This window comes from Coenobita brevimanus, chromosome 78, assembly GCF_032717465.1.
Source record: "Coenobita brevimanus isolate Jiangsu-jjx chromosome 78, ASM3271746v2, whole genome shotgun sequence".
NCBI lineage: Eukaryota > Metazoa > Arthropoda > Malacostraca > Decapoda > Coenobitidae > Coenobita > Coenobita brevimanus.
Genome location: NC_137031.1, coordinates 35,681,725 through 35,708,285, shown reverse-complemented (window position 1 = coordinate 35,708,285; position 26,561 = coordinate 35,681,725). Strand labels below are relative to the sequence as shown.

At 39.8% G+C, this 26,561-nt stretch overlaps 1 protein-coding gene across 2 annotated transcripts in view; it reads left to right on the top strand.

Annotated features, from left to right (window-relative positions):
• Window positions 1–25,766, top strand: part of Atg16 (Autophagy-related 16) — a 43,572-nt gene extending 17,806 nt beyond the window's left edge. Inside the window, exons 7-13 of one of the 2 annotated variants that reach the window (XM_080279279.1) lie at window positions 4,313–4,418; window positions 7,689–7,831; window positions 11,074–11,194; window positions 13,938–14,117; window positions 16,314–16,398; window positions 21,850–21,996; window positions 25,043–25,766. In XM_080279279.1, coding sequence (XP_080135405.1) covers window positions 4,313–4,418; window positions 7,689–7,831; window positions 11,074–11,194; window positions 13,938–14,117; window positions 16,314–16,398; window positions 21,850–21,996; window positions 25,043–25,136 — 876 coding nt within the window. In that variant the 3' untranslated portion in view covers window positions 25,137–25,766. The remainder of the gene's footprint in view (window positions 1–4,312; window positions 4,419–7,688; window positions 7,832–11,073; window positions 11,195–13,937; window positions 14,118–16,313; window positions 16,399–21,849; window positions 21,997–25,042) is intronic. The other variant, XM_080279280.1, reaches the window with a different exon arrangement.
• The last annotated feature ends 795 nt before the right edge of the window (window positions 25,767–26,561 follow it).

Below are 26,561 nucleotides of genomic sequence, written 5' to 3'. Positions count from 1 at the left end.
AAAGGAAATTAGTGAATTGGTTGGTGTGGCACGATCGACAGTGCGTCGTTGGTGTGCGCGGTTTCGGGAGGAAAACAGTGGTGAAGTTCCCACAAAGAAACCGAGGTCTGGTAGGCCTAGGAAAACTTCCCCAAGGTCTGTTAATGTTTTAAAACGTGCAGTGGAGTTTAATCCTTGTGTGAGTGCAAGGAAAATTAAGGAGAGCAACCCGGAAGTGTTTGGTGAGGTGTCAGTGAGAACAGTGTCTCGTAGGGTGCATGAGCTTGGTTACACAAGTCACAGGCCTGTGAAAAAGCCTCTTCTCTCTAGCAGCCAGAGAATTCGTAGGCTTGCCTTTGCTAATAAATATCTAAATTGGGGTGAGGAGCAATGGTTGTCAGTGTTGTGGTCTGATGAGGCAACGTTTAGTGTTACCTGTAACAGAGGAGCATGCAAAGGTAGTGACCCACTTGACCCACGGTATGTAGAAAGCACAGTTAAACATCCTGATTCACTCATGGTATGGGGTTGTTTTTCAGGGAAGGGTTTGGGGAAGCTTGTTGTACTTCCCAAGAATCTCAGAGTGAATCAGGATGTTTACCTGGAGCTTCTGTGTGATCATTTACCAGACTCCTTCGAGCTAACAGGTGCACGAGTGTTTCAGCAGGACGGTGCACCTGCTCACAAGGCCAAATCGGTCACCAATTGGCTTCGTGACTGCGAGGTATCATTCATGACAGACTGGCCAGGAAATAGCCCAGACCTCAACCCGATTGAAAACCTCTGGTACCTCGTAAAGAAGAGTCTCCAAGGGAAGAACGTGAGCTCTCTGCCTAAGCTGGAAGCCGCCATTCGTGACTCCTGGGACAAAATACCCCTCCAGCACCTCAGGAGCCTCGCCCTTTCACTTCCAAGACGTCTCAGGTCCGTGAAGAAATGTAAAGGCTACCCTACGAAGCACTAAATGTAAATAAAATGCATTATTTATATGTTTTTTCAATGTTGAAAGGTTTGTTTCTCAGGAGGGATGCAGGGCGCCCCATACTTCTGACGAGCACTGTAGTTGACATTTGTGCAGAGAGGGGTTTTGTGATAGCCAGTACCCTCTTTAGGCACAAAATGATTCACAGGTATGCGTGACGAGAGATGAGAAGGGCAGGTGGCGAACTGAATGAATGGAAGGCGATGATTGGTTTTGTGTGTTTGGATGAGAGAATGACAAGAACATACAGAAGTTGGGGGAGTGGATTTCTGACCACCACTTGGTAATAGTGAAAGTCAAGAAACAAATGCAATGGATGAACAGGAGGAGGGAAGGACAGGAGGAAGTAGTCCATACAAGGAGGGTAGAAAGGTTGCAAGAGGATGGAAAAAAGACAGAATATAAGAATGAAGTGGAGGAATGATTGGGTAAATATGATTTGGAGCATATAAGGAAGGTGGAAGGTGTGTGCAAGATGTTCACAGAAGAAATCTGTGCAGCATGTGAGGTGCTATTTGGGGTGAAGAGAAGATGAATAGGGGTGTAAGGAACAGCATAGTGGAATGATGAAGAGGTGATACAAGCTGTGGCACAAAAGAAAAAAGCATATAATGCATGGATGGGAAACAGAGGCATGGAGGAAGTTGAGAGATGGAAGAGAGTGTTATATGTAGAGGTGATGAGAGGTGAAAAGGTTAGTAAGAGAGAGTAAGAAGAGAGGGGATGAGGAATTTGGAAGAGATTTGAATGTAAAGTGGAGAGAATGTAGGAAAATGTTCTGGAAGGAGCCAAAGAGAGTTAGGCAGGATGCTAAAGTAGTTAGTTGGGAGTGTAGGATAAAAATGGTCAATTGAAAGTGGAGAAAGGAGAAATAGTGACCAGATGGGGAGAACACTTTGAGGAACTGTTAACCATAGTGAATGAAAGTAATGTGAGTATAAGTGACAGGGGAATGGCTGGGAGAAGGAGGAAGGTGAGAAGGAAGGAAGAGATCAGTAGGATGGAAATAGTGAAAGCAATGAAGTAAGTCAAAATGGAGAAAGCCTCAGGAATTGATGGAGTGTGCTGAAGCACAGGGGAGAGATAGTAGTAGAATGGATACGGAAGGTGTGCAGATTAGCCTGGGGGGAAGATAGAGTCTCGTAGGATTGGAAGTCAGATATAAGTATTCCCCCGTACAAAGGAAAAGGAGGAAAAAAGAAGTTTGTGGTAATCATAGAGTTATATGTCTTCTTAGTGTAATAGGAAAAGTATATGGTAGGATACTTATTGAGAGAGGTAGGGAAATTACAGAGGAATTAGTTGGAGAAGAACAAGGAGGTTTTTAGGAAGGGAAGAGGTTGTGTAGATCAGATATTCATCCTTAGGTCTTTAGTGGAAAAGTCTGTAGAGAAGAGAAAGATGTCGTATGCGGCCTTCACGGATTTGAAGAAAGCATGTGACAGAGTGGATAGACAAGCAGTGTGGAAAATATTAACAGTGTATGGGGTAAATGGGAAGCTGCTGAATGCTGTGAAGAGTATGTATGAGGGTGACAAGGCTGCAGTGCATGTGGATGATGAACTGAGTAAATTTTTCTAATTGAATGTTGGATTGAAACCAGCTGTGTCACGTCTCCATGGTTGTTCAGTGTGCATATGGATGGGGTTATAAACGAGATACATGGTAAGACAGTGGATGTTGGAGTGGCTGCAGGGAGAGAGGGCAGTGTTTGGGAACTTCCTGTATGGTTGTTTGCAGATGATATTGTATTGTTAAATGAAGACAAGATGAAGGGGAACTGCAAGGCTTGGTGAATGAGTTTGGGAGAGTATGTTAGAAACTGAATCTAAAGGTGAATGTAGGGAAAAGTAAAGTTATTGTCTCTGAGAGAATTGAAGTTACGGAATGTATAGTGAGGTTGGATGATGAGGAAATGGAAAATGTGAGTGCATTTAAGTACTTGGGAAGTGTAATGAGGAAGGATGAAAGTTTGGAGGTTAAATTGCTTGGAAAGGTACAACTGAGAAGAAAGGTTGCTGGTTCTTTGAATGCAGTGATAAGAAATAGGTATGTGAGCACGGAAGTAAAAAAGTATTGATCCCAACCCTAACATATGGAAGGGAAGCTTGGACCTTGTTGGAAAGACACAAATCAACAGTGAGAACAGTGGAAATGAGTTACGTGAGAGAAGCATTTGGAACTACATGGAGAGACAGACTGACAAATGAGGAAGTGAAGGAGCGTCGTGATGTGGGTGTGGATGTGATAGGAAGCGTTAAGAGAAATACATTGAACTGGTTTGGAGATGTGAAGAGGATGGAGAATGAGTGACTTGAAAGTAGAGTGTATGTAAGTGAGGTGGAGGGAGGGAGAGGGAGGGGGATGCTGAGGATGAAATAGAGGGATGGAGCAGGGCTCTTGTTTGGCGAGCCACAGCTCGCATATGCAAATATTTTTCCCTTCGGTGAACAAATTTTACATGCAAGTCGCCTTTTGGCGATGAGAAAATACATCCACTTCAAAACCCAGTAAACTACTGTACAAAATAAGTAAATATTACTTAAGTGAACAATAAAGCACGTTGTGATCAATTATTAAGTCTTTCCTTGTCGCCATTGTGAATGTTTAAAACCTCATTTTATGATTCTAATCATCAGAGTGTGTAGATAAATAAATATATTTATTGCTCATAAAATACTTCGGCTCGTAGTCAGTTTGGCTACTGAAAATTTATTTGGCTCGGATATCTGAAACCTAGGAGCCAAATGGCTCGCAACCATTGGCAGTTAGCAAGAGCCCTGTGGAATGGAGAGGTATACGAGAGAGGGGTGTGTGAGTTGGGGGGAGGGCAGTGAAATGGTGGGGGACAGGGATGACATGGAGGAGATTTGTCTCTGGCCATCCCTTACTGGATTAAGGCATCGGGCAATAGATAGATTGAGAGATTTCTGTACGCATCAGTGTTCTTTCTTAAATTTTCTTGTTAGTTATTACCCTGGGAATTGATGGGCAAGGAAGCTGTCCTATTAACTATTGTACTGTTCACGTCCTAGAGTTATAGCATAGTCGTACCCTTATCTAAGAGCTGCCTTGTATAGGTCACCCCAATTTCATCATTTGTCCTCTTTTAATATGATGGTCATTTAGACATTATAAGCACTGGAAGCACAATACCATAATGTTATTTATAACTTTGCTGAACCTTTCATTGATCCTTTGTATTTATCATCATCGTCACTAATTTACACACACACACACACACTTTCATCCATTTATCCAGTCTTCCATTCATTCACTCATTCTTTCATTGACATTCATTCATTCGTTTATTTTGGTGATGCTTTATTGAAGCTTCTCTTTCCACACCAGGATGCACACGATGGCGAAGTGAATTCTGTGTGCTTCAGTCCACAAGGTCGGCTGCTGGCAACTGGCGGCGTGGATAGGAAGCTCAAGCTGTGGGATGTTAGCCATTGTAATATATTTTAGTACATGTTGTACTTATAATAGCTGTGCTGTCATGCTTATCCAGTATTGCTGCTGAGTTTATGTTGCCTAATTATTACATGTTTATATCTTCTTGAGTTAGTACAGTGCTGTATATTACCAACTAGGAGGGGTACCCGGTGTTGCCGGGCCAAAATCCTATTAAATAGGATTAGAGTAGAACAAAATTTGCTCTAGTTCAGTCTTTCTTTCTTTCTGCTCCAGAAAGACCATTTACCTCTTATGCTTTTGAAACGGGATTATAAGAAGTCCAGAAACTTTCTATTTCAGCTTTCTCAGACTAACGCACAGTATTTGTGCTCACTTGTTTACTGTTACCAGTGACCTCAAGTGACTTCCAACCGGTGACCTCAAATAACCTCAGAGGTCAACCTCACGTAGCCTGTGTCTGAACTGGAGGTCGTGTGAGTCTCCATGCCAAAAATTTAGCTGCTGGGTCCAGTCATTTGAGTGTGTATTACCAGTGACCTCAAATGACATTCAACCAGTGATCTCAAATGACCCCGGAGGTCAACCTCATATAGCCTATGTCTGAACTGGAGGTCATGTGAGTCTCCATGCACAAAATTGAGTTGCAGGAGTACCTGGCATTGCCCGGGCCAAAAAGGTGAACACTCTACTGGTGACCTTAAATGACCCAGATTTGAATTTTGACCCCCCCTAAAGCCATCCTTGGGTCACCCTGATTCAGAATATATAGGGGTCTGGGGGAGTCTGGCCCTTGGTTTGGCATGATTGAAGGACAAACAAACTAACAAATACTGTAATGCAACTCATATATGATTATATAGATTACCAATACAGGTACTCCTCTATGTTTGTAAATGTGAGTTACGTAAATTCAGAGGTATAGTCACCAACCTTTCCACCAGGGCCACCTAGCTGCTAGAGGTGGGCAGCGTGTGCTGGCAATGGTGTATCTGTTTGTTCGTGTGTACATGCTCGACGAAAGTTTGGATCATCAAGTCTCGTGTTCCGTGGTGAACCTCAGAGTTCATCCCAATATTCAGTTGACATTTTTTAGCCGATAGAAATTCAAAGGAACTTCTTGAAAGTACTGGCTAATGCGAGTATTGAAAACAGTAAGTAAAATAATGTAAAAGACTGCATCTTCACATGCAGTACAGTATGTTACATATTAATAAACGTGTTCTTTTTCGTTGTTACATGACTAAACCCACGGCTTAAAATTGTCTACTGAATATTGGGGGGAAGAACCGTTGTGAGGCTGGCCCTTATGGTAGAAAAATAGATACCTGTGTCTGTTTTGCATTTTGCCAGCCCTGGGCCAGTCTCGATTAAACCTATTGAAATACCACTCTTGATCTGAGACATGGTTAGATAAGTTTGGTCATTAATCGTTACAGGATTACTCATTGGGCGGATATTTAAACTAAGTAGGAGTGAGAGGAACTGTAGATGTCGGAGGTTGAAACTTGTTTGTTGAGGCAAAATACTGCCTCGAGTCAGCTAGCCATGAGTCAACCGACGTGATGTATCCACCCTTGAGATTATTTTATGTAATAGTATATATTTATATCATAGTATTATATATATTACCTTATTATAAATTTAATATAGTCTTATTTATTTGGCCTTGGTCAGCGCGACCTGTGGCGCATAACATTTTTCCCTGCGACCAGTTTCATGCAACTGGTTGAGCTGATGGGAGAGCCACCTTACTCCTGAGACATTTTCTCCTCACCCAACTCTGTACTCAGCCATCAGTGGGATGAACTCTGACTCTGACGGAGGTTCACTACAGACGAAGAGAGTTGATGATCCGAACTTTCGTCGAGCACGTACACACGAACAAACAGATACACTGTTGCCAGCACCTGTTACCCACCTCTCGCAGCTGGGTGGCCCAGGTGGAAAGTTTGGCGACCGTACGTAAAAACTCATGTCAAAGATGAAAATATAAAAGTGCGTGTTTTACTTATTTAAAATGCGTGACAAGTCCTAACAGTGCTGTCTGTGACCAATTACCAATACAGGCACTGCTCTACTTATGCAAATTCGAGTTACATAAATTCGGTGCTACTGTATTAGGAGGTTGTTGGATGTAGGATATGTGCAGGAAGTCGGAAATAGAGGAAGATGAGCCAAAATGATTGCCGGGAGAGATGCACATTACAAGTTGTTTTGGCAGGGTAGGGCAGGTGGATATGGTGGTCATGAATGTGATATGAGTCAGTGATTGGATAAAAGTAGTGAAAATTTTGTTCTGTAGGATTATATTTGCATTTATATCAGCGTATGCTTCACAGGCAGGCTTGGATGAGGTAGAGAAGGATAGATTCTGAGATGACCTAATACATGTACAAGTATATATATTTATATACAGATATATATATATATATATATATGTGTATATATATATTCATTCCTTCATTCATTCATTGCCAGATGCCATGTATCCCAAACGGGGTGGCTAAGGGCTTAGAGTTAATTGTTTTACAGGGAGGGGCACTAATCCTCCACCAACCTCACTTGACACATAGGGATGCCAACAGCATCTGGTGTTCCCAGGCGGTCACCCATCCAAGTACTAACCAGACCCAACGTTGCTTAAATATATATATATATATATATTTAGTGCTGCTGTCAGATGTCTGCCCTTTCCTCTCCTCCATCCGTCTTTCTTTCCATCCTCTTCTGTCTTTCTTTCCATGTCCTTCTGCCTAAGGGTAACTTTACACTCCCTTTTCTGTCTTTCTTTCCTTCATTCTTTCCTCTTCCTTCTGCCTCTGGGTGACTGTACACTGAGTGACATGCCAAATGGTTTCCTGTACACCAGGAAACCATTTACTATGCTGGGTGGTAACCATATAACCAAATTTTGGCACCTGGTGGTTTAGCGTGTAATTATTGCGCTCCAATTGGATTGAGCCGGTGAAGGTTTATATCCAAGGGATGGTTGGGGTTGATTGCTCATGTAATGCCACTCAGGGATGAGTGAGGCTGGTCACTATCATCTTAAATGTCGGGACCAACTGCCTAGCCCCGGGCTCCTCATGGGGCAATGTAGGATTGGATGATGTATGTATGGATGGACATACATACATATATATATATATATATATATATATATATATATATATATATAGTTATTTGAACACTGTACTGAACTTATTGTAACACTGATTTTTGTATATGTACTCTTCATTATGTAATATATGGTACACAAGTGAGCACCATGTCAGTATTGTTACAGTAGGCCTATATGTGTCCTCAGCAACTGTGGAGGCGCGGGGTATGCTGACGGGTAGTAATGCAGGGGTAACAGCCATTGACTTTGATGCTGAGGAGTCACTTATCCTTGGTGCCTCCAATGACTTTGCCAGCCGTGTGTGGACTGTTGTAGACCACAGACTAAGGGTGAGCATTGCTTTTTCTCATTTTTTTAACCTTCTCTAACTCTTTCGAGACGACCTGTGTCCAACCTCTTCGGAGTACTGCATGACTTCCATGGGCTGGCTCAGACCTTACACGCCACATACCCCTCACTCAGTGATGTGCACGACATCGGAAAATGTTTCCATTCAACTTTCTCCTCTGCCCTTATTTATAACTGTTTTGCTATGAAATTGCAACATTTTATCAATAAATAAATGATCTCCCCAATGAATGAGGAAAAAGAAAAGGGAAAATAAATTACCATATTTTATCATTCACTCATTTATTCAATGCTGATTTCTCACAGATATATAAACATTTCATCAGTGCTTATTGAGGGAAAGTTGTAGAGGATTTATTTGCGATAATTTTTGTAAAAAAAAGTGACACTTCCAGCTCTATTACGAAGATTTTTATGGCATATGGATAGAAAAATTTTTATGGCCTACGGAACAGAAATATCTTACAGTACTTGACCATACCTGGCCATTCTTGTAGCAGCAGGCTTAACGTTGTGAATTGTTTGCATTCATTTCATTCCCCTGCCCTTACTTGTAACCGTGTTGTTATGAAATTACTACATGTTATGCATGAGTAAATGATCTTCCTAATGAAAAAAGAAAAGAAAAAATTAATTACCATATTTTTTCGTTCACTCATTTATGCAACGCTGATTTTTTAGAGATACATAAACGTTTTGTCAGTGCTTGTTGAATGCTCTACAACTTTCTCTCAGCAAGCATTGATGAAATGTTTATATATCTGTGAGAAATCAGCATTCAGTAAATGAGTGAACAATTAAATATGGTATATTGTGTTCTCTTGTTTTTTTTTTTTTCTCATTAGGAAGGTCATTCATTCGTATATAAGTTTCAAAACAATACAGTTATAAATAAGGGCAGGGGAGAAAGCTGAGTGAAACAACCAAAAATCGTGGTGAAAAAATACATCCAACCTAAATGGTTGGATGTAACCTGCAACAAAAAAGTGTGAGTGGTTGGATTTCACTTGTACGCAACCTGTGTCGAAAGTGTGCGAGCAGTTGGATTTTTTTACCAAGCCTTTGTGTATGAGAGGGTTAATATACCGGTACAGTATATTATTGTCATTATTATTTTTATTATTATTTTTATTACCGTATTATTATTAGTGTTTATAGTGTAATTTAGCTGTTATGTACAGTATATATATATATATATATATATATATACAGTAGAACCTCTTTGGTCCGGACCCCTTTGATCCGGATTTCTGTTAATTCGGACAAAATTTAAAAATAATAAGCTCCAAAAATATGTTGAAAGTAATTCTAAAGTCATTTTCAGTATCGGTGAAGAAAGCGATTGTCATTCGTTTAGTCTCGGATCACGCTAGGTCGCAACATGGGCGCCTGTTTAAACACATGCTAGCATTCGTTCCATCAACTAGTTCACCAACCATTTATATTTTTACGCTGTATTTCAAAAGCTAATCCTCCTTACCATGCCCCTTAATGCAAGTGTAGCTTCTGCAATGAATAAAGATGTTAAAAGGAGGAGTTTGCTTATACAAAAATGGGTCAGAATATTCTGCAGTGTTTAATGATTACTGTAGGTTATTTTTTGTACTTAAATGTGCTTTACTTGTACATCAAACATTAGCTTCTTACCCATATGGGCATTATCAATATGCCAAAGATGACAATGTATTTTTTTGCCTACATAAGTTTTATTTTTATTCCAAATATTACAGTTAATTAATTAATTTATTTTTTTGCCTACATGGGCCTTAGTCACTTACTACAATTTAAAATGTAGGCTAGTTTCTTGTCATGGCCTTACCTGTAAATTATGCAATACAAAACTATCGTACATGATTAGTTTGGTTATTTTAGTATCCTTTCATCTTTTGCAGTTACGTAGGGTTGACATATGCCACATATGTTAATACTGTAATTAACAAACATACCTTATGTAGATAGTTTTTGGTATGAACTGGAGATTACCCTGATGGTCTGGACAATCTGCTAATTCGGACAACCCTTCTCCCCATATAGTCCGAATGAGAGAGGTTCTACTGTATATATATATATATATAGTACGGTAGCTATTATGTCTGCATTGTGGTAAAATCAAATGTATTAGTAACACTGACAGGTGCATGCATTAACTTCCTATAAATTTGAGGAAAAAATGTCTTGTAGAATTTTGATTTTCTAATAAAAAAAATAAATTGCGCTTCAGATACTGTTCAGAAAATTGTACTGTTCAGACAAAAGTATAGTGTGAGGGCACAGCAAGGATAAAACCAGGTTTTCAGGACAGATAAAAGAGAAGATAGGCTAGGTGAAGTAAGGAACAGGAAAGATAAGCTATACAGTACTGTAAACTCACCCTGAATGTCTGTAATTCATGCACTCGAACACTGGCCATAGAGAAATGAAAGGATCAATGGGCAGCAATGGTTAACCTACAGTTCCTCATCAGGCTACACATTCCTGGATTGGGGGTTGATTGGGAATGCGCTGCTAGATGCTATACTTATTTTTTTTTATTGAGGCAAAGATGCACTTGACAGGTTGGTGATGATTGGCTGAATGCAACATTACTTCATGATCTCTTTACCCATTAGCATTATTAATTGACATATATCTGATGGGGAAATTTGGGTTGGTAAATATTATTTGGACATGTTGCATTCAGCCAGTCATCACCAACCTGTCAAGTGCATCTTTGCCTCATTAAAAAAAGAAAAAAAAAATGAGTAGTAACATCACTGACCAACAGTGGGTAGCTTACAGTTCCTCATTAGGCTGCATCATTGATTGTTGATTGATTGAGAACATGCTGCTAGATTGCCAATAATACATAAGATTATGAATCTAGAATATGCCAGTATTATTCAGCTTCCTCAGTAGCCATTTCCAAAACATTACTGGGAAACATATCTAGTTAGACAGATTAACTTTGCCTGACATTAAGTGAAGATATGCCCCTCACCAGTATATCCCCACCAATAAAACATTAATTGAATCTAGATTATGTAAATAAGTTATTAATTGATTTCCTTATCCCCACAGGTAAAATACAGATTATACACTGCAGTATTTAAATTATATGGACAAACTTTATGACTTCTATACCCCCACTTGTCAAACACTGGTCAAGTCTAAATTGTATAGATCAGTTCTTTGATTTCCAAAGTGCCAAACACTTTATTAATAATTTTGCTTTCTATACTCCCAGCATACCTTGACTGGTCACTCAGGCAAGGTGATGGCAGCCAGGTTCCTGTCAGAGTCAGCTAAGGTGGTGACTGGCTCTCATGATCGCACCCTTAAGATCTGGGACCTCAGGAGTCGTGCTTGTGAGTTTTACAATATTAATGGATTGTGTTGTGGTAGGTGGTGGCGACCATCATCCACTCACTTGATGTTGTGCTGCGTACTTCCTTAGCTTTTATCATTCTTTTTCTGTGCCTGCCCTCCTCTCTTCCTATTTCTCCTATCTTTCATATCACTTCTCATTCCTTTTCTTTCCTTTACAGGTGGCTTTACATTGAGTGACAAGCCAAATGGTTTCTTGTAAGCCAAGAAACCATTTACAGCGCTGGGTGGTAACCATATAACCAAACCATACATGCTCCCTACGTGTCAACAAGTGGGTTGGTGGAGGGTTGGTGCCCCTCCCTGTAAAACAACTAACTCAGTGTCAAATGGCCACCCTTTACGGGATTATGGTGTCTGGCAATAGATAGTAGTTTCTGGCTTGGCTGTCTGAATTATGTAAATATTTATAATTAAAAACTAAACCATATGTAAATTTTCTTACTTCAAATTTGAGACCTTTGGAACATCGAGCTGAAGCTGGCTGAAAATCCTCTTATCCAAATAAAAAATAGCTACCGTATTTAACTGCAAGAATTTTTTTTTTTTCCTCATAATTGAGTCATTCCATGAAACAAGGGCAAGTTTACAATATCAGAGATTAGGAAAACTATATACAGTAAAAAAATTTTTCATCGTTTATAAAATTTACCAAAGATGGCCAATTACTACTGTATATTTTTATGAGGTATTGACCTAATTAGGAAAAACTTGACAAACTTTAGTGACAGAACTATTGTTTTTGCAGGATCGCCCTTATTGTGAAGCAAACATTGGTTCATTTACTGGATTTCTGTTACTATTGATTTTAATATAAAGTGGTAGGTGGGGACACTCACCAACCACTCACCCGATGTAGTGCTGCTCTTGGGTGACTGCCTTCCGTCCTCTTCTGTCTTTCTTTCCTTCATTCTTTCCTCTTCCGTATGCATATGGGTGACTACACTCCCTCTTCTGTCTTTTTTCCTTCATTCTTTCCTCCTCCTTCTGCCTGTTGGTGACTCTACACTGAGTGACGAGCCAAATGGTTCCCTGTACGCGAGGAAACCATTTACTACGCTGGGTAGTAACCATATAACCAAATTATGGTGCCTGGTGGTTTATTGGGTAATTAAGGTGCCCCAGTCGGATTGAGCCTGTGCAGGATTATATCCAAGGGGTGGTTGGGGTTTATTGCTCACGTAATGCCACTCAGGAATGAGTGAGGCTGGTCACTCTCATCTTAAATGTCAGGACCAACTTGCCTAGCCCTGGGTTTCTACACTCCTCGTGGGGCCACAAAGGATTAGATAATGATGATGATGATGATGATACTGGAGAGGGACACCTTCATTTGGTGGCACTTGTATACCTGTGTGGCTGCTCATTTAAACAAATTTCCCTCATTTCCCTCACTATCCCTCAAAAGGAGGCTGGTAGACTGCAGGAGAAGGGCAGCTTCAGCTTGCACTCTGCCACACCTATCATCTTCAGTTAAGCTTGGGGGGGGGGGGCAAAACAGTAGAAACAGCATTCCTTATAGTGCCCTATAATTTATCATCATCTTGACTTTCTTTCTCATCTGTAATTCTTACACTTAGAGTTGGTGCTGAAATGGGATGCCAGTTTTTCAAACATCCCTTATTTTCTTCCTCATCCCCCCAAAAGGGAATGGTTGATTGACTGCAGAAGGGCAATTTCAGCCTGCAGTCTACTGGATTCAGCCTGGGTCACAACAGCAACAACAGTTGCTCTGTTTATTGATGTTCTGTTTATTGATGTTTGGGACACAAGGACACTCATTCAGATGTTTCATTTCCTCCCAACACAAGAGAAAATTGCCAGTGAGTTTGTAACGCTGCAGAATTATGTTAATACTGTGCTGTATTGACTGAAAAGGCGAAAGCATGTGATAAAGTGAGAACATCACCATTGTTTCATCCATCCATCCATACTAATATTATAAAAATAGAGACATATTCTTGAGTAAGGATATTCACACAGTCTTCATTGTTCATCTGTGTCACTGGGACTTCTTACTTTGCTGTCCTTGTCTTCAGGTCATATACAGGCATACCTCGATATTCTATACCTCTAGATGCGATACCATGTCTTAACAGTGGGGGTAGAAATACCACCATACCCCACCTAACAATGGCCAAACCCTGGTTTAACGATGGGTTATGATTTTTTAACCGATTTTGATGATGTTTTAGATTTATAAATTGTTTTTAGACTTAGATTAATGTGTTTTAGGCGTAGGTGGGGTGAACATTGTCATTTTGGAGTACAGTTTACTAAGCTTGATTTTCTCCAGACTTATATTTGACAATTTTCAGATTTTATTTGTTGGTTTTAGTGAGTTATTTACAGATGTTAGGCTTAGGTTACCCTGATTTTACAGCTGTTAGGCCATTGGATTGGCTTTAAAATTGTTTTTGGGCTCATTTGGATGGGTTTTTGGATGTGGTTGGAGCTTAAAAACACATCCCATTACTTTAAATTGTTAAATCTGCCCTGATATAGGATACTCTGCCTAACAATGGGTTTTTGACCAACCAATTGCATCGTTCAGCCGGGGCATGCCTGTAAATAGATATCATTGGCATAGTCTTTGTAAGAAACAGCCCTGTAAGGACCAGTAGGTCTGTTGCTGTTTGCTTTCCTTTGTCATCCTCTGTTTTTGGAAATGCAGATCAAATAATAGTTTGAAAATAATGTAACAGTCTTCATGTTATTCCACAGGTGTGAGAACAATCTTTGCTGGTTCAAGCTGCAATGACCTAGTTCCTTCAGACAGTGCTGCTACTACCATTATTTCTGGCCACTTTGATAAAAAGATAAGATTTTGGGACACCCGCACCGAACAGTCTGCCAATGAAGTTCCCCTCCAGGGCAAAATAACCTCACTTTCATTATCTAGAGGTATGTGATAGTTAGGTTGAATGTGGGCAGGCAGTGTTAGAATACAGACCTGTTGTGTATTCCTAGATAAAAATTTTCCCAGAAACATTTTCTTCTAATTAAAATAATTTCAGTAATACCCAGCGCAGTATAAAGACAAATGAGAGATTTGTATAGCCTATAGCTTTTATGAACCTGGGGAATGCACTGAAAATTTTTTGTTTAAAAAGTTGTTGTTCATTATACCCAGTATGTCTGGCTGAGCAAACCCATCAGCCTTAGGGAGCAACCACCCATTCAGTGCCATCCCTTGCAGTGAATCAGTGTTCCTCTGTGTTTGACAATATCTTGTTGCTGCAGGGCATGGGGAAAGCATGAAGGTTTGGTTCGTGGATAGATGCTGCATTTGTGTCTCTCCACCCAGTTAACAGGGGCACCATAGTCAGCTCCACTTTACCTCATTGCCTCATGATCTGGTTATATGGTTACCAGCCAGCATTATAATTGTTTTCATAGATGACAGGAAACCACTAGACTTGTCATTCAGTGTAGAGGCACTTGAAGTGGAAAGACAAATAATAAGAAGTGACAAGAAGGAAAGGGAGAAGTAGCTAGATGGAGAAAGAAGAGAACAGACACAAATTAAGTGATAAAGGTGAGGAAAGAAACAGGCAACACTACATCAAGTAAGTGGATGATGGTCACCACCGCCTACCACTTGGTACTAAAAGAGTAGGATATTTATGTTAGTGGGAATGGTTTTAGGTGAATGTTGGTGTATGTCAGGAAATCACAACCTCTCCCTGGCTGTTGAGTCTGTTCATGAAAAGACCGTTGAGGAAGGTAGATATAGTTTAGGATATTGGGAAGAGGGGCAAGTTTAAATTATGGGTCCTTGGCTTTATTCAGCAAAATTCTCTTGTCATTTTCTTCTCTCAAGTTAGTTATAGAATGCTTGTTATCCAAAACAAGAAAATCCAAATGGTACAGTTTGGATTTTGCTGTGCAGCCAAGCAATGAGAAAGCATCACCTGTTAATGAGGTGTATGCAGAAGTGATTAAGCATAATGGAGAGAGTGGACTGAAGTGTTTTTGTTGTTCTCGTTGTGGAGCAACCCTGGTCTGTCTGGCTGAGGAGACCCATCAACTCCAGGCAAGCATCTGCCCCTGCAGGGTCATCCCATGCAGTATCTGATGTTTCCCAGGAACAGACAGCATTTTGCCACAGGAAGGTGTGGGGAAGAGTATTGAAGTTTGGTTCCTGGATGGATGTTGCATTTGGATCCCCTATCCAGTTAGCAGGGACACCATATTAGGCTCAACAGCACCCATTTATATGGTTATGTGTAGTGTTTATTAGAGGTATGTATGAAAGCTTGGATGAGTGAACCTGTACCAGGTGAGTGGAAGAAGTCTGTGATTTTACCCCAGTACAGTACTAGAGGTGAGCAAAGGAAGTGCAGGAACTATTGAGGCATAAGTTTCCTGTATGACGTTGTAAAGGTACTTACATGGAAAAATATCAGAAAGAAAGTAAGGGGATATATCAGAAGGGAGGTGAATGACAAACAAGGTGGCTTTAGAAATGATAGATGATGTGTGGATCAAATATTTTCAGTAAGACAGATAATAGAGAATGCTTATAAGAAGGACTATAAGGTATTTATGGCATTTATGGATCTTGAAGGAGCACACAACAGGGTAAATGGAGAGGGTTGTGGAAGGTTTTGCATATGTATGGTATCAACAGTGAGCAGTTGAATGCTGTTAAGAGTTTTTATCATGGTAGTGAAGTGTGCTAAAAAATGGGTGGGCATCAAAGCAAATGGTTTAAAAGCAGTGTTATTGTGAGACTTCGGCACCAGAGGAGAACCTCGAGCAAATGAAATAAGAAAATGTCTCTGGTATGCATCTAACATTTTTCCATGAGTGGACACATTCAGAAATTTCCCTCTCAGCTAGCCATAGGGTTAATGGATGGTAGATGTATTGCTTTTCACTTTTTTGTCCAAGGGGGTAGACACCAACCTAGCAGTTGTTATAAGAATTACAAGTTATTTGTCATGCATATAGTCACTTTTTTTTTTTTTTTTTTTTTTTTTTTTTTTTAAGCACTCCAGATGTCATTTCTTTGTACTGATATTCCTGGCATGTTCTTTTCATAACTTTTTCAGTAACTGTAAAATAAATCTGCTTATGTTGGTCTCTTTCTTCCAGATGGATTTTACCTATTAAGTTGTGTCCGTGATGATTCTCTGAAGATACTAGACCTTCGAAAGAATCAAGTAATTCACACATTTACGTAAGTTTCTTTTTTCTTTTCTTTTTTTTCTTGCATGGTTCCTTGTTAGGGATATTAATTGTAGTAGGATTTTATATTTAGTGTACCATAGGTATTAGGTGGCTTGCTGCTGCTACAAGCTTGGCAGCTAACTACATAGTTGTTTGCTCTTAGGCAGGGAACATTGTCACAAATATGCAGGCTTTGTAAGTCTACTCTGAGAGTCACAGTTTTATATGGTAAGTCTTCATATACATTTAAAATTTGTATCATATCTATAACAGTATCACTTGGGTTTGGGAGAAAGAGCATTGCCTGCATGTTCTGTGAGTGTTGTGAAAACAGGTAAAAGGGAGAGGATGGTGGGTCTAGGAATCTCACTGGTTTGTAAATCATCATCATTATCATCATTACCTCAATTTTTCAACCCAATGATGGGGTTAGATAAGGTTTAGGGAGCAAGTAATACTTATACCTGATTGAGAGAGAGCTGATCAACAGCTTGCCCATTTAAGTGGAACACACTTTCATTCATTCATCATTCAAGGCTGTAGAACCCTGACTCCAAGCCATGTTTATCTGTTTTACATTACCATACAGCTAATCAGTCAGACTACTGTCTTGTCAGTGGATAAAAACAGTGGTGCCAGACCTTGTCATACACTCAGCCATAAAAAACTCTTTCCAACCAGCTCGATCCCTGTCAGTTCCCTAGCCAAATCACCCTGCATACCTCACCTCATACATTCATTTATCATATCTATGTTTTCCATCTTTTCCTTGGCCTATCATGCCACCTCCCACTTTCAGATTTACTCAGATGCTCTTTGTACCGCCCTATTTATATCCATTCTCACTACATGACCATACCATATAAGCCCTAGCAGGTACTCCAGGAAAGGGGATAAGGTTAGAGAATCTTGAATGCAGATCATGTTGGTTAAGATGATTGGGTTTTGTGGTACACAGAAAGGAATGTTGTGCCTGAGAATATGAAGAATGCTGTGAAAAGATTGAATAATTTTAGAGCAACCTAGGTTGATGAGTCATTTGATATGATGGACTGCCTTATAGAGAGAAATTTGCTTGAATAGATGGAGTTGTACCAGTGAATTTGAAACAAAAATGTTTTATCATCTTCATTCCTGTCCTCTAGGAAATAATTACAATTGGGTGGTAATCATATAACCAAAAACTGAGTGCCTGGTGTTCTAATGGACATGTGCTCCAACTGGGTTTGGCCTTAGGGGTGGTTTGAGTGTAATGCTCACATGACACAACTTAAGGAGCGTAGCTTAATGCATGAGCTGAATAGGCTAGCCCAGAGCCCTTATATTTCTGATTGGGTAATACAATACTTCTGATTGGGTAACAGTATAATACCAGTCACCTTCTTTCCTTGAATCATCATGCCATCCACATCCTTTCTGTATTTACATTTCATCTATTCATTCTGAGTTTTCTTTTTGTGTGTGTGTGTGTGTGTGTGTGTGAGAGAGAGAAGGAGAGAGAGAGACTCTGGGCATAGGCTTCACAGCCTGCTCGCAAGGTCCAGTAGTCCTCTTACACACCATATACCTCTACATGTCACCACTTTGGTGCTAACACCCACTGTCCATATTCAATATATACTAGGGCTGTCTCATAAAGGACTGGTGTATTGGTATTAGTGGGGGTATTTTTATGACATGTCAGCGGGTCATCTGATGGTTCAGTAAAGTCTGATTTTATGAAATTTAACCCGTGCCATCCCAGCGACGTGAATTAACACGGCAACATTGCAAGGTCCCTAATTTGCACAATTTTCAATTTTTGCGAGTGATTTCTGGCACGTATACACGGGACACCTTCCTCTATTCCTCTACAAGATGCCAAGCAGGAAAAATGCCTTACACCGCATAACCTCCCCCCCCCTGCATGCCATTGTCTCGACAATTCACCTGTTACCAGTGACCTGGCCAATAAAGACATTCAGGGCCAGAGTGATTCCCCAATCGATGACAATGTGGAGGACAAAGTTTAGAGGAAGAAACAGTCAGAAATGATGATCAGGTAATGTGGGAAAAAAAAGGTCATGAATGTTGATGAGTTAGTGAGTGAAACAATGCTTATAATGCCTATATTACTGTTTGAAAACCAATATACTCTTGTACTACATATAAATTCGTACCAAGTAAATAAATAAATACTGTTTATGAGTGGATAAAATAGTTACCCTCCCATAGAACTCGTTTTCTTTGGTGCCAGCCTGTTAGAAAACCCAGTCAGGTAAGGAAGTACTCGCACCTAAATCCGGTATTTTAAACCTCAGGTGAGCGATTTCTCTATGAATTTTCGATGTTTCTCACCAAAAGCGGATGTTTGAGCCAAAAAAAAAAAAAAAGGTCCAAAAACGTTGGGATGGGGCGGGTTAACTCCTTGAACTCTTCCCTGCCCCAGCGGCGATTTGAACTTGGGTCTGGTAGGACTGCAGGCTGCCTCTGTACTGATTGAGCACATTACACTGATAGTTGCTTTCTCTAAAAAACATTCGCTTCTCGCTTATCTTTTTCAGACCACAGCATAGACGTTCACCACTCCTTGAACCAGTGTGCAAAGATCTGTTCACTTTTTTGAAGTAATGAACATTGTCTGCATACATCATATTTAATATTCATATTTCATCATCATTTATCATTAACCCAACTTCCCTTTCCACACGTCTACTTTTGACCTGTCTCATGTTCCATACCTTATTCATAAATCCATCTATCATCCAATCCTTCATTGCCCCATGAGGAAGGTAGGAGCCTGGGGCTAGGCAAGTTGGTCCTAACTTTTAAGATGTGAGTGACCAGCCTCACTCATCCCTGAGTGGCATTACATGAGCAATAAACCCCAACCATTTATATATTAAATTGAACAGTCATGGGGATTTCACACATCCTTTCAGTCCAATACCAATACTGAACTACTTGCATAAACTTCCATTTACTCATACAAATTCTACTCTATTGCTATAAAAACTGCAATTTTCATCAGTTTTCCACCAAGACCATGCATGCATAAGACATTATCTCTCTATCTCCAGTCTTACTCCATAATCCCACAAGGGGTGGCCATTTGTCTTTGAGTTAGTGGTTTTACAGGGAGGGTACTAACCTTTCACCAACCCATTTATTAACACGTAGGGAACATGTGTGGGTTGGATGTATGGTTACCACCCAGTGTTGTTAATATTTTCTGGCTTACAGGAAATGATTAAACCTATCACTTAATGTAAAACCACCTGAAAAGGGAAGAAGAGTAATAAAAAGTGACAGGAAATATGGGAGAAATAGGAAAAGAGAGGGTAGACACTGAAAAAGAGTGATAAAGGTGAATGAAGAAATAGGCAGAACTACATCACGTGTGTGGATGATGGGCACCGCCACCACCTATCCCCTAATCCTTGTCTGTTTACATAGTCATTCCAGCTCATTACTGTTGAAAGTACTTTAGAATCCGTGCATGCTTTTTCCATTTTAAATATTTGACTGGAGCATTTACTGTCGGCTAAATGATTGTATTCTTGATCCTGGTTAATGCTCGAATGGACACCCAGTCATAATGTGCAGCACTCATAAACAAACTCTTTCAAAGGGGCCTCACGATATCCCCAGAAGAGAGATTTGCGAAGCATAAAATGCACCATCGTCATCATCATCATCATCATCATCATCATCATCATCATCATCATCATCCATTGTTTATTTCTAATACAGACTGGTCGGTCTCGCTATTCGATAGGGTTGCATCAAGCAGAAACCTATTGCATAACAATTTAGTGCATAGAGAAGTCGATATAACGGGTTAAGTGGGGTTACGGTGGGTACCCTTGACTACGATACCTATGACTAAGAATAAAATAAACTTGCCTTTGTAAGTTTCTAGGCTTGCCCTCATATTCCCTCAGTAACACAAGTTAAATCACTGTCCATCCATCCATCCATCCATCATCCAGTCCGATGTTGCCCCATGAGGAGTGTAGGAGCCCAGGGCTAGGGACGTTGGTTCTGATATTTAAGATGAGAGCGACCAGCCTTACTCATCCCTGATTGGCATTACGTGAGCAATAAACCCCAACTTCCCCTTGGATCTAAACCTACTCAGGCTCAGTCTGACTGGAGCACCTTAATAACCCACCAAACCACCAGGTGCCATAATTTGGTTATATGGTTACCACGTAGTAAATGGCTTCCTGGTGAACAGGAAACCACTTGGCTTGTCACTCAGCATAGAGTCACCCATAGGCAGAAGGAAGAGGAAAGAATGAAGAAAAGAAAGACAGAAGAGGGAGTGTACAGTACCCTGTAGGCAGAAGGAAGAGGAAAGAATGAATGAGAGAAAGACAGAAGAGGAAGGAAGAGAGGAAAGGGCAGACACCCAAAGCGGCACTACATCGAGTGAGTGGATGGTGAGCACCCCTACCTACCACCTCTCATCATGAATAATTTGTGACCCCCCCTCCTTTTTTTTTTCTCTCTCTCTCTCTCCCTGTTCTTCACTGCCAAAACCAGTTATTAAAGTTTTAGGTAATGCTTGCATTGTTTCTCTGCCACCCATATGACCCTGCCACATGATGTCAGCCGGAGTGTCTCCAACTGTCAGTTTTACTGCTTTTACTTCGCAATATTACACACTTTTGAGTCTCTGTAATGAAATACGGAATAGTTTTTATTAAGGAGTAGTTTTAAGTTTGAATGTTGCTTTGACTGAATTTATACAAAGATGTTCACCCAGATCTTGAATTCGTAGTCTGGCTATGCGTGATACAATGTTAACTTGACTTTTGTCATGAAATTGATTTAGCTAGTTCATTTAGATCAGCATACTACAGCTATCTTCTGTTTACTTGTTAGAGTAGTAGTAGTAGTTGTTCTCTAGGCAGTCTGGCCAAACAGCCCCAAGTCCCTAAGGCCGAGACACTTGCCAAGAGCGTGTCATGTTTACTGCCATGCTACCTTCCATTTCTGTTTATTCTCAGCCTACTACATTTATGCCATTTGGAGGTGTTATTTATTTATTTATTTTTTTTATTTTTTTTATTTATTTTTTTTTATGTGTCCGACTCTGGGCATAGGCTTCACAGCCTGCTCTCAAGGCCCAGTAGTCCTCCTACATACCATACACCTCTCTGCATGTCACCACTTCGGCACTAACACCCACTGTCCATATTGAATACATGCTAGGGCTGTCTCATACAAGACTGGTGTATTGATATTAGCGGAGGTACTTTTATGACATGTCGGCGGGTCATCTGGTAGATCAGGAAAGTCTGCTTTTATGAAATTCAAATCCTTAAACTGTTCCCTGCTCCAGCCGGGATTCAGTGTTGATCACAAGGAGTGGCAAAATGCATTTTCGTTGTTAAAGCTAATTATTTTTCATTATGCAGTCTATGTATAGTGCATTAGATTACATTTAACAGCTGCTTTCTTCTCCCTCCCTTAGAGGTGATGGGTTTCATGTGGGTGCTGACTACACACGTGCAACCTTTTCACCTGATGCCAGTTACGTGGCAGTGGGCAGCGGTGATGGTGGAGTGTATATATGGAATGTTAATACTGGTAAACTGGAGAAAACACTCAGGGAACATACGTAAGTATCTTAATGTGGACCTTAGTGGTTGGAATACTGTATTCCCCCATATATATGATTCTGCATTACCCTACACATCAACATCCAACAGAGTGAAATCTGTGGTTGAATTAAAGCAGCATCTGTGTTTTTATTGCATTAACCGATGGCATGCGTGGGAAACAAATTTTTTTCAAACCATCTTCCGCTCCCCACAACACCTCTGCACCACCAGCAATGCCTACCAAAATAAAGGCTGCAGTCTGTTTCACCTCAGTCACAGAGAATAGGCCTAAGCCACCTGACATTGGTGCATGTTAAGTTTTCTTTGGAGTTTGTCGCCTTTGTTTCCATACCAGAGCTTTTTCAGGGGTGTATATTGCCAGCCTTTGCGCTGTGTGGATGCCTGAAGCTACTTCTGTGGAAAAATTAATGTTTACATAAATATGCATGCAGTTGTTGCCAGCTTGTCTCCTTTGTGTTAAATAACTTATGTAGTTGCCAGCTTATGGTTGTACTCATATCCATCCATGCATCTCACTCTCACTTTTAATTAACAAAATACTCTTAGTGCCTTTGCCCCTTCTGTGGAAAATACTTTAATATTTATTTAAATACACCAAGCTCTCAGTTATCCGGCCCAATGCAATGTCCGGTGCTGCTGGCTCAGCTCTGTTAAAGCAATATCCTGCGAAATATGCAATATCTGGCACTGAAGTGGAATGTAACAGGCAGTTCTATGCAATGTCCGGCAGTGAGGCGTCTCAACTGGCTTATAAACAGTTGCCAGCTGATGCTGTAATACTCTGTAACTGTACTGTATCATTACTTTATTGTATTTTATGCTTATTTGTCATCTAGGGATTGCATAGTTAGGAATGCAAAAGCAGTGTGTGGTGTGGCAATAGTAACAACAAAGAAGAAAGGTATGGCATGGTGGGATGAAGAGGTTAAGAGAGAAGTGGAGGAAAAGAGGAAGAAGTGGTTAGAGTGGCTACAAGACAGGGATTCAGTTGAAATAAGTACTGAATATAATGAGAGCAAGAAGCATGTAAAGAGACTAGTGAAGAGGAAAAAGAAAGAGGTAAATGATGATCTAGGAAGAAAAATGAATGCATATTATCTTTTTACATGGGATCATCATTCAAGGATTCCCCTTACATCATCATCATCGTCACCCTCCTTTATGTTTTGAAAAATTTGTGGCCGGTTCACATGCAGAAATTTCTTTCCACTTGCATCCACTGCTGGATTGAGAGAGAGAGAGAGAGAGAGAGAGAGCAAAATTTTGGTATTTACAGAGAGAGAAATAAACTACGGTGCTTACAGAGAGAACAAAACTATGGTACTTAGAGAGAAAGAGAGAGAGAGAGAGACTACAGTAGCCATTATGACAGCCACAGAGGCCAAAAGTGCATGCATGGGTTTGTGAAAACATTATCTCAGCAAGTGATGAGGGTGAGGGATGCAAATTTCTTGTATACTTCCAGTTTTACTGAATTTTTGTCTTATGGTTTTCTATTATAACCTTTGGATGTGACAAAAAAATGAAGAAGAAAGAGGGAAGGAGGCAGGAGGAGGAGAGAGAGAGAGAGAGAGAGAGAGATCTTGTGTACTTCCTCTTTTATTGTTTTCTTTTATAACCTCTGGATGTGACTCAAAAATGAACTTGAGAGAAAGATAGAAGTATTAAGAGAATTGAAGGATAGAGGAAAGGAGAAAAGAAGAAGAGAGAAAGTGAGAGAAAAGTATTTAGGAGAGAAGAGAGAGGGGTAAAGTTGTAGTCTGTCAGTGTGAGACTTTATAATGGGAAAACATATCCATGCATACATAGCACAGTCAGGTCTCAGTATACATTTGTTCTGTAAGCCATAAAACAAAAGAATGATGAACTAAGAGTTTTACCCAGTTATGGGATAACAGTATTGATATACAGTAATTGTGATGGCCACTTATGACAATCCCATGTATATACAGTGCCTCCTGCTCAAGCGAACAGTCAGACGTTTGAGCCAAGATGGTTGCCCAGTGTTTATATTTGCTGTGATCATCATCCCTTTGTTTGGTTTTGTGAGTGCCAGGCCATTGAAATACCATTGCTTTTTTGTGTGAAATACTGAAACACATGACTAGTAGAAAGCGTGGTGCTACTGAGGGCAGCAAGGGCAAGCCTAAAAGTGTAAATTTTTTTTTTTAGATTTTAGGTTGTTTTGTCCTTGGCCCCCAACCTATCCCCATTGAAACCGTGGTATATGGACCTCAGTACTTTATACAATAAATTGTTAAGCGATGTGTTTTCACTTGACATAACCCCATCTCACACCAAGGCTTGACTGTACTGGTTTGCATGATACCCTGAGTTTAACAAACAGCTACGTAAACTGGTTACTATCTGAACGCATAAGAAAGGTACATTTAGAACAGAATGCATTCATTCCCATGGACCCTCACTGTATTTAATGTAAACTGACCAGTTTCATATTCTGTTCCGTTATGTCCTTTGTTGATAGATTACTTGACATATGTGTGAGTTTTGGGTGGGCGCTGGAATGCACCTTTACTCTTTCTTAAGAGATATTTGGGGAAAATTGCTTCAAAATCTGACAAAATCGATATCTGATGGCTCTCATAGGTATGCATATCAATAGGGTGTCGGGGTACTGTACAGTGTATGCAGCACACTGTTATTATACGATTGTTTATCTGTATGATAAAATAAGAATTTGGGACCTTTTTTGTTTTACAATCTTTATTCACTTCTTCTATGTTTATAGTGACTCACCCAATTATTCATTATGTGAGTTTAATTTTTTATTCACCTTTTTTTAATACTATCTGTACAGCATTGATTCATTACATGAACGGTTTCAAAAAATGCATCCCATCGCAAAACGAGGACGTACCATATATTATCCCTCATGTCACTGGATTATCCAAAATATGGTAAAGAACAGTACTGTACAGTAAATAAATGTGTTATATGGCTTACCTGTATTAATTGATAATTTATATATTGTCCATTAGATACCATTGTGTGTGGATAACAGTCTTCTTTTATTTCTGGCAGGGCTTGTGTGGTTGCCTGCACGTGGCATCCAAATGGAAAGTCCCTCGTAACCTGTGATCGTGGAAAGAAAGTCATTGCCTGGTCAGATTTTTAGAACATTTTGAAACATCATAATTTTTGGTGCTGATTAATGTTCAGCATGTATGATTGAGTGGCTGAATGAGAATTTATATGTCAGTGCCTGTAAGAAGTTATTAGTTATCTATAATGAAAGTGCAAATCAAGTTTGTAGGAAGCATGTGTAATTCAGTGGACAATGGATTTAAGGGTTTAGGAAGTTTTTTTTTTTTTGTGGGGATGGGGTGGGTAGGGAAGAGGGGGTGAGAAATGAATTTGACATCACTGAGTGTTGTTATCTCATATATATTTATGCCAGTAGTGAGGCGATGGGCATCACTGGTGAGTCTGTGGTGATTGTTTAGTGGAGTCATTGGTAAGAATGCATTTGAGAGAGTGTCAAGGACAAGCATTTGAGTTGGCCCAGCTGTGATATTGGTAACCAAATCCCTTAAAGTTTTAATTCAGTTCCCTCTGTCCTAAGTCATGCTACATCACTGCCATTGCTTTGTATGGACATTGTCCGAGAAAAAACTAACTTGGCTTTTCGTGTTGTGATACCTTTGGATGTGCATATGTTGGCAGTGCTGTTATTTTTTATAATTCTGAATAATGTACAGTGAAAGTTGTATTATTACTCATGATTGGTGTTATATAATACATAGATTGTCTTATACCGTGTGTGAATAAAAACTGTAATTATCATAGCTGATTTTTTTCTCTCATTTTCGCTCACAGTGCAGTAGCCAAGTGTAATAGTAGTCCATGGAGGTAAATATGCCCTAAGACCTTTTCTTTTTAAAAATATGCAGTAGTGATAATTGTTCCAATTATTTTGATGTTAAACTGAATTTTGATACTAACATTCTGGTAGGTATTGAATATTTGGTATTAAAACAGTTTTTATAAGAAATTAATTCATATTTATCTGAGTGCACATAAAGGTACTGTACTCATCTCAGATGCCTTGTTCTCCGAAGGAAACCTCCCTAACATTGGAGGGCCATGACAGAAATTTCTTCAAGTTATTTTGACTGTACATGCTTCTAACTCTTTCAGACACTCTTCCTTTTCCTTCTATTTTCCTAATTTACTGTTTGTCTCCTGTTTCACATTGTGAAGTATTTTCACATCCAGCCTTAAGTTCCTTTGGCACTATACATTAGTACATCCCCTTGACTGTGTCACCGTTTTGTAGTACTGTAACTAACTTGCATTTCATAATTGTTTTTCAAAATGATGCATACTTTTGCACGTTGTTCTTGTGTAACAATAATCATTTGCTGTATTTGTACCATTTTATAAGCATTTTTATGTTGACTCAATCAAGTACCGTATTGTAGGTTTCAGCTGTTAACCCGTCCTCAAGTGACAATTGCATAACTCAAGGATGTTTCATTGTATCTGAGCTGGCACTACCATGTGATGTAGTTCATGTGTTTGTATGGTGTATACTATGATA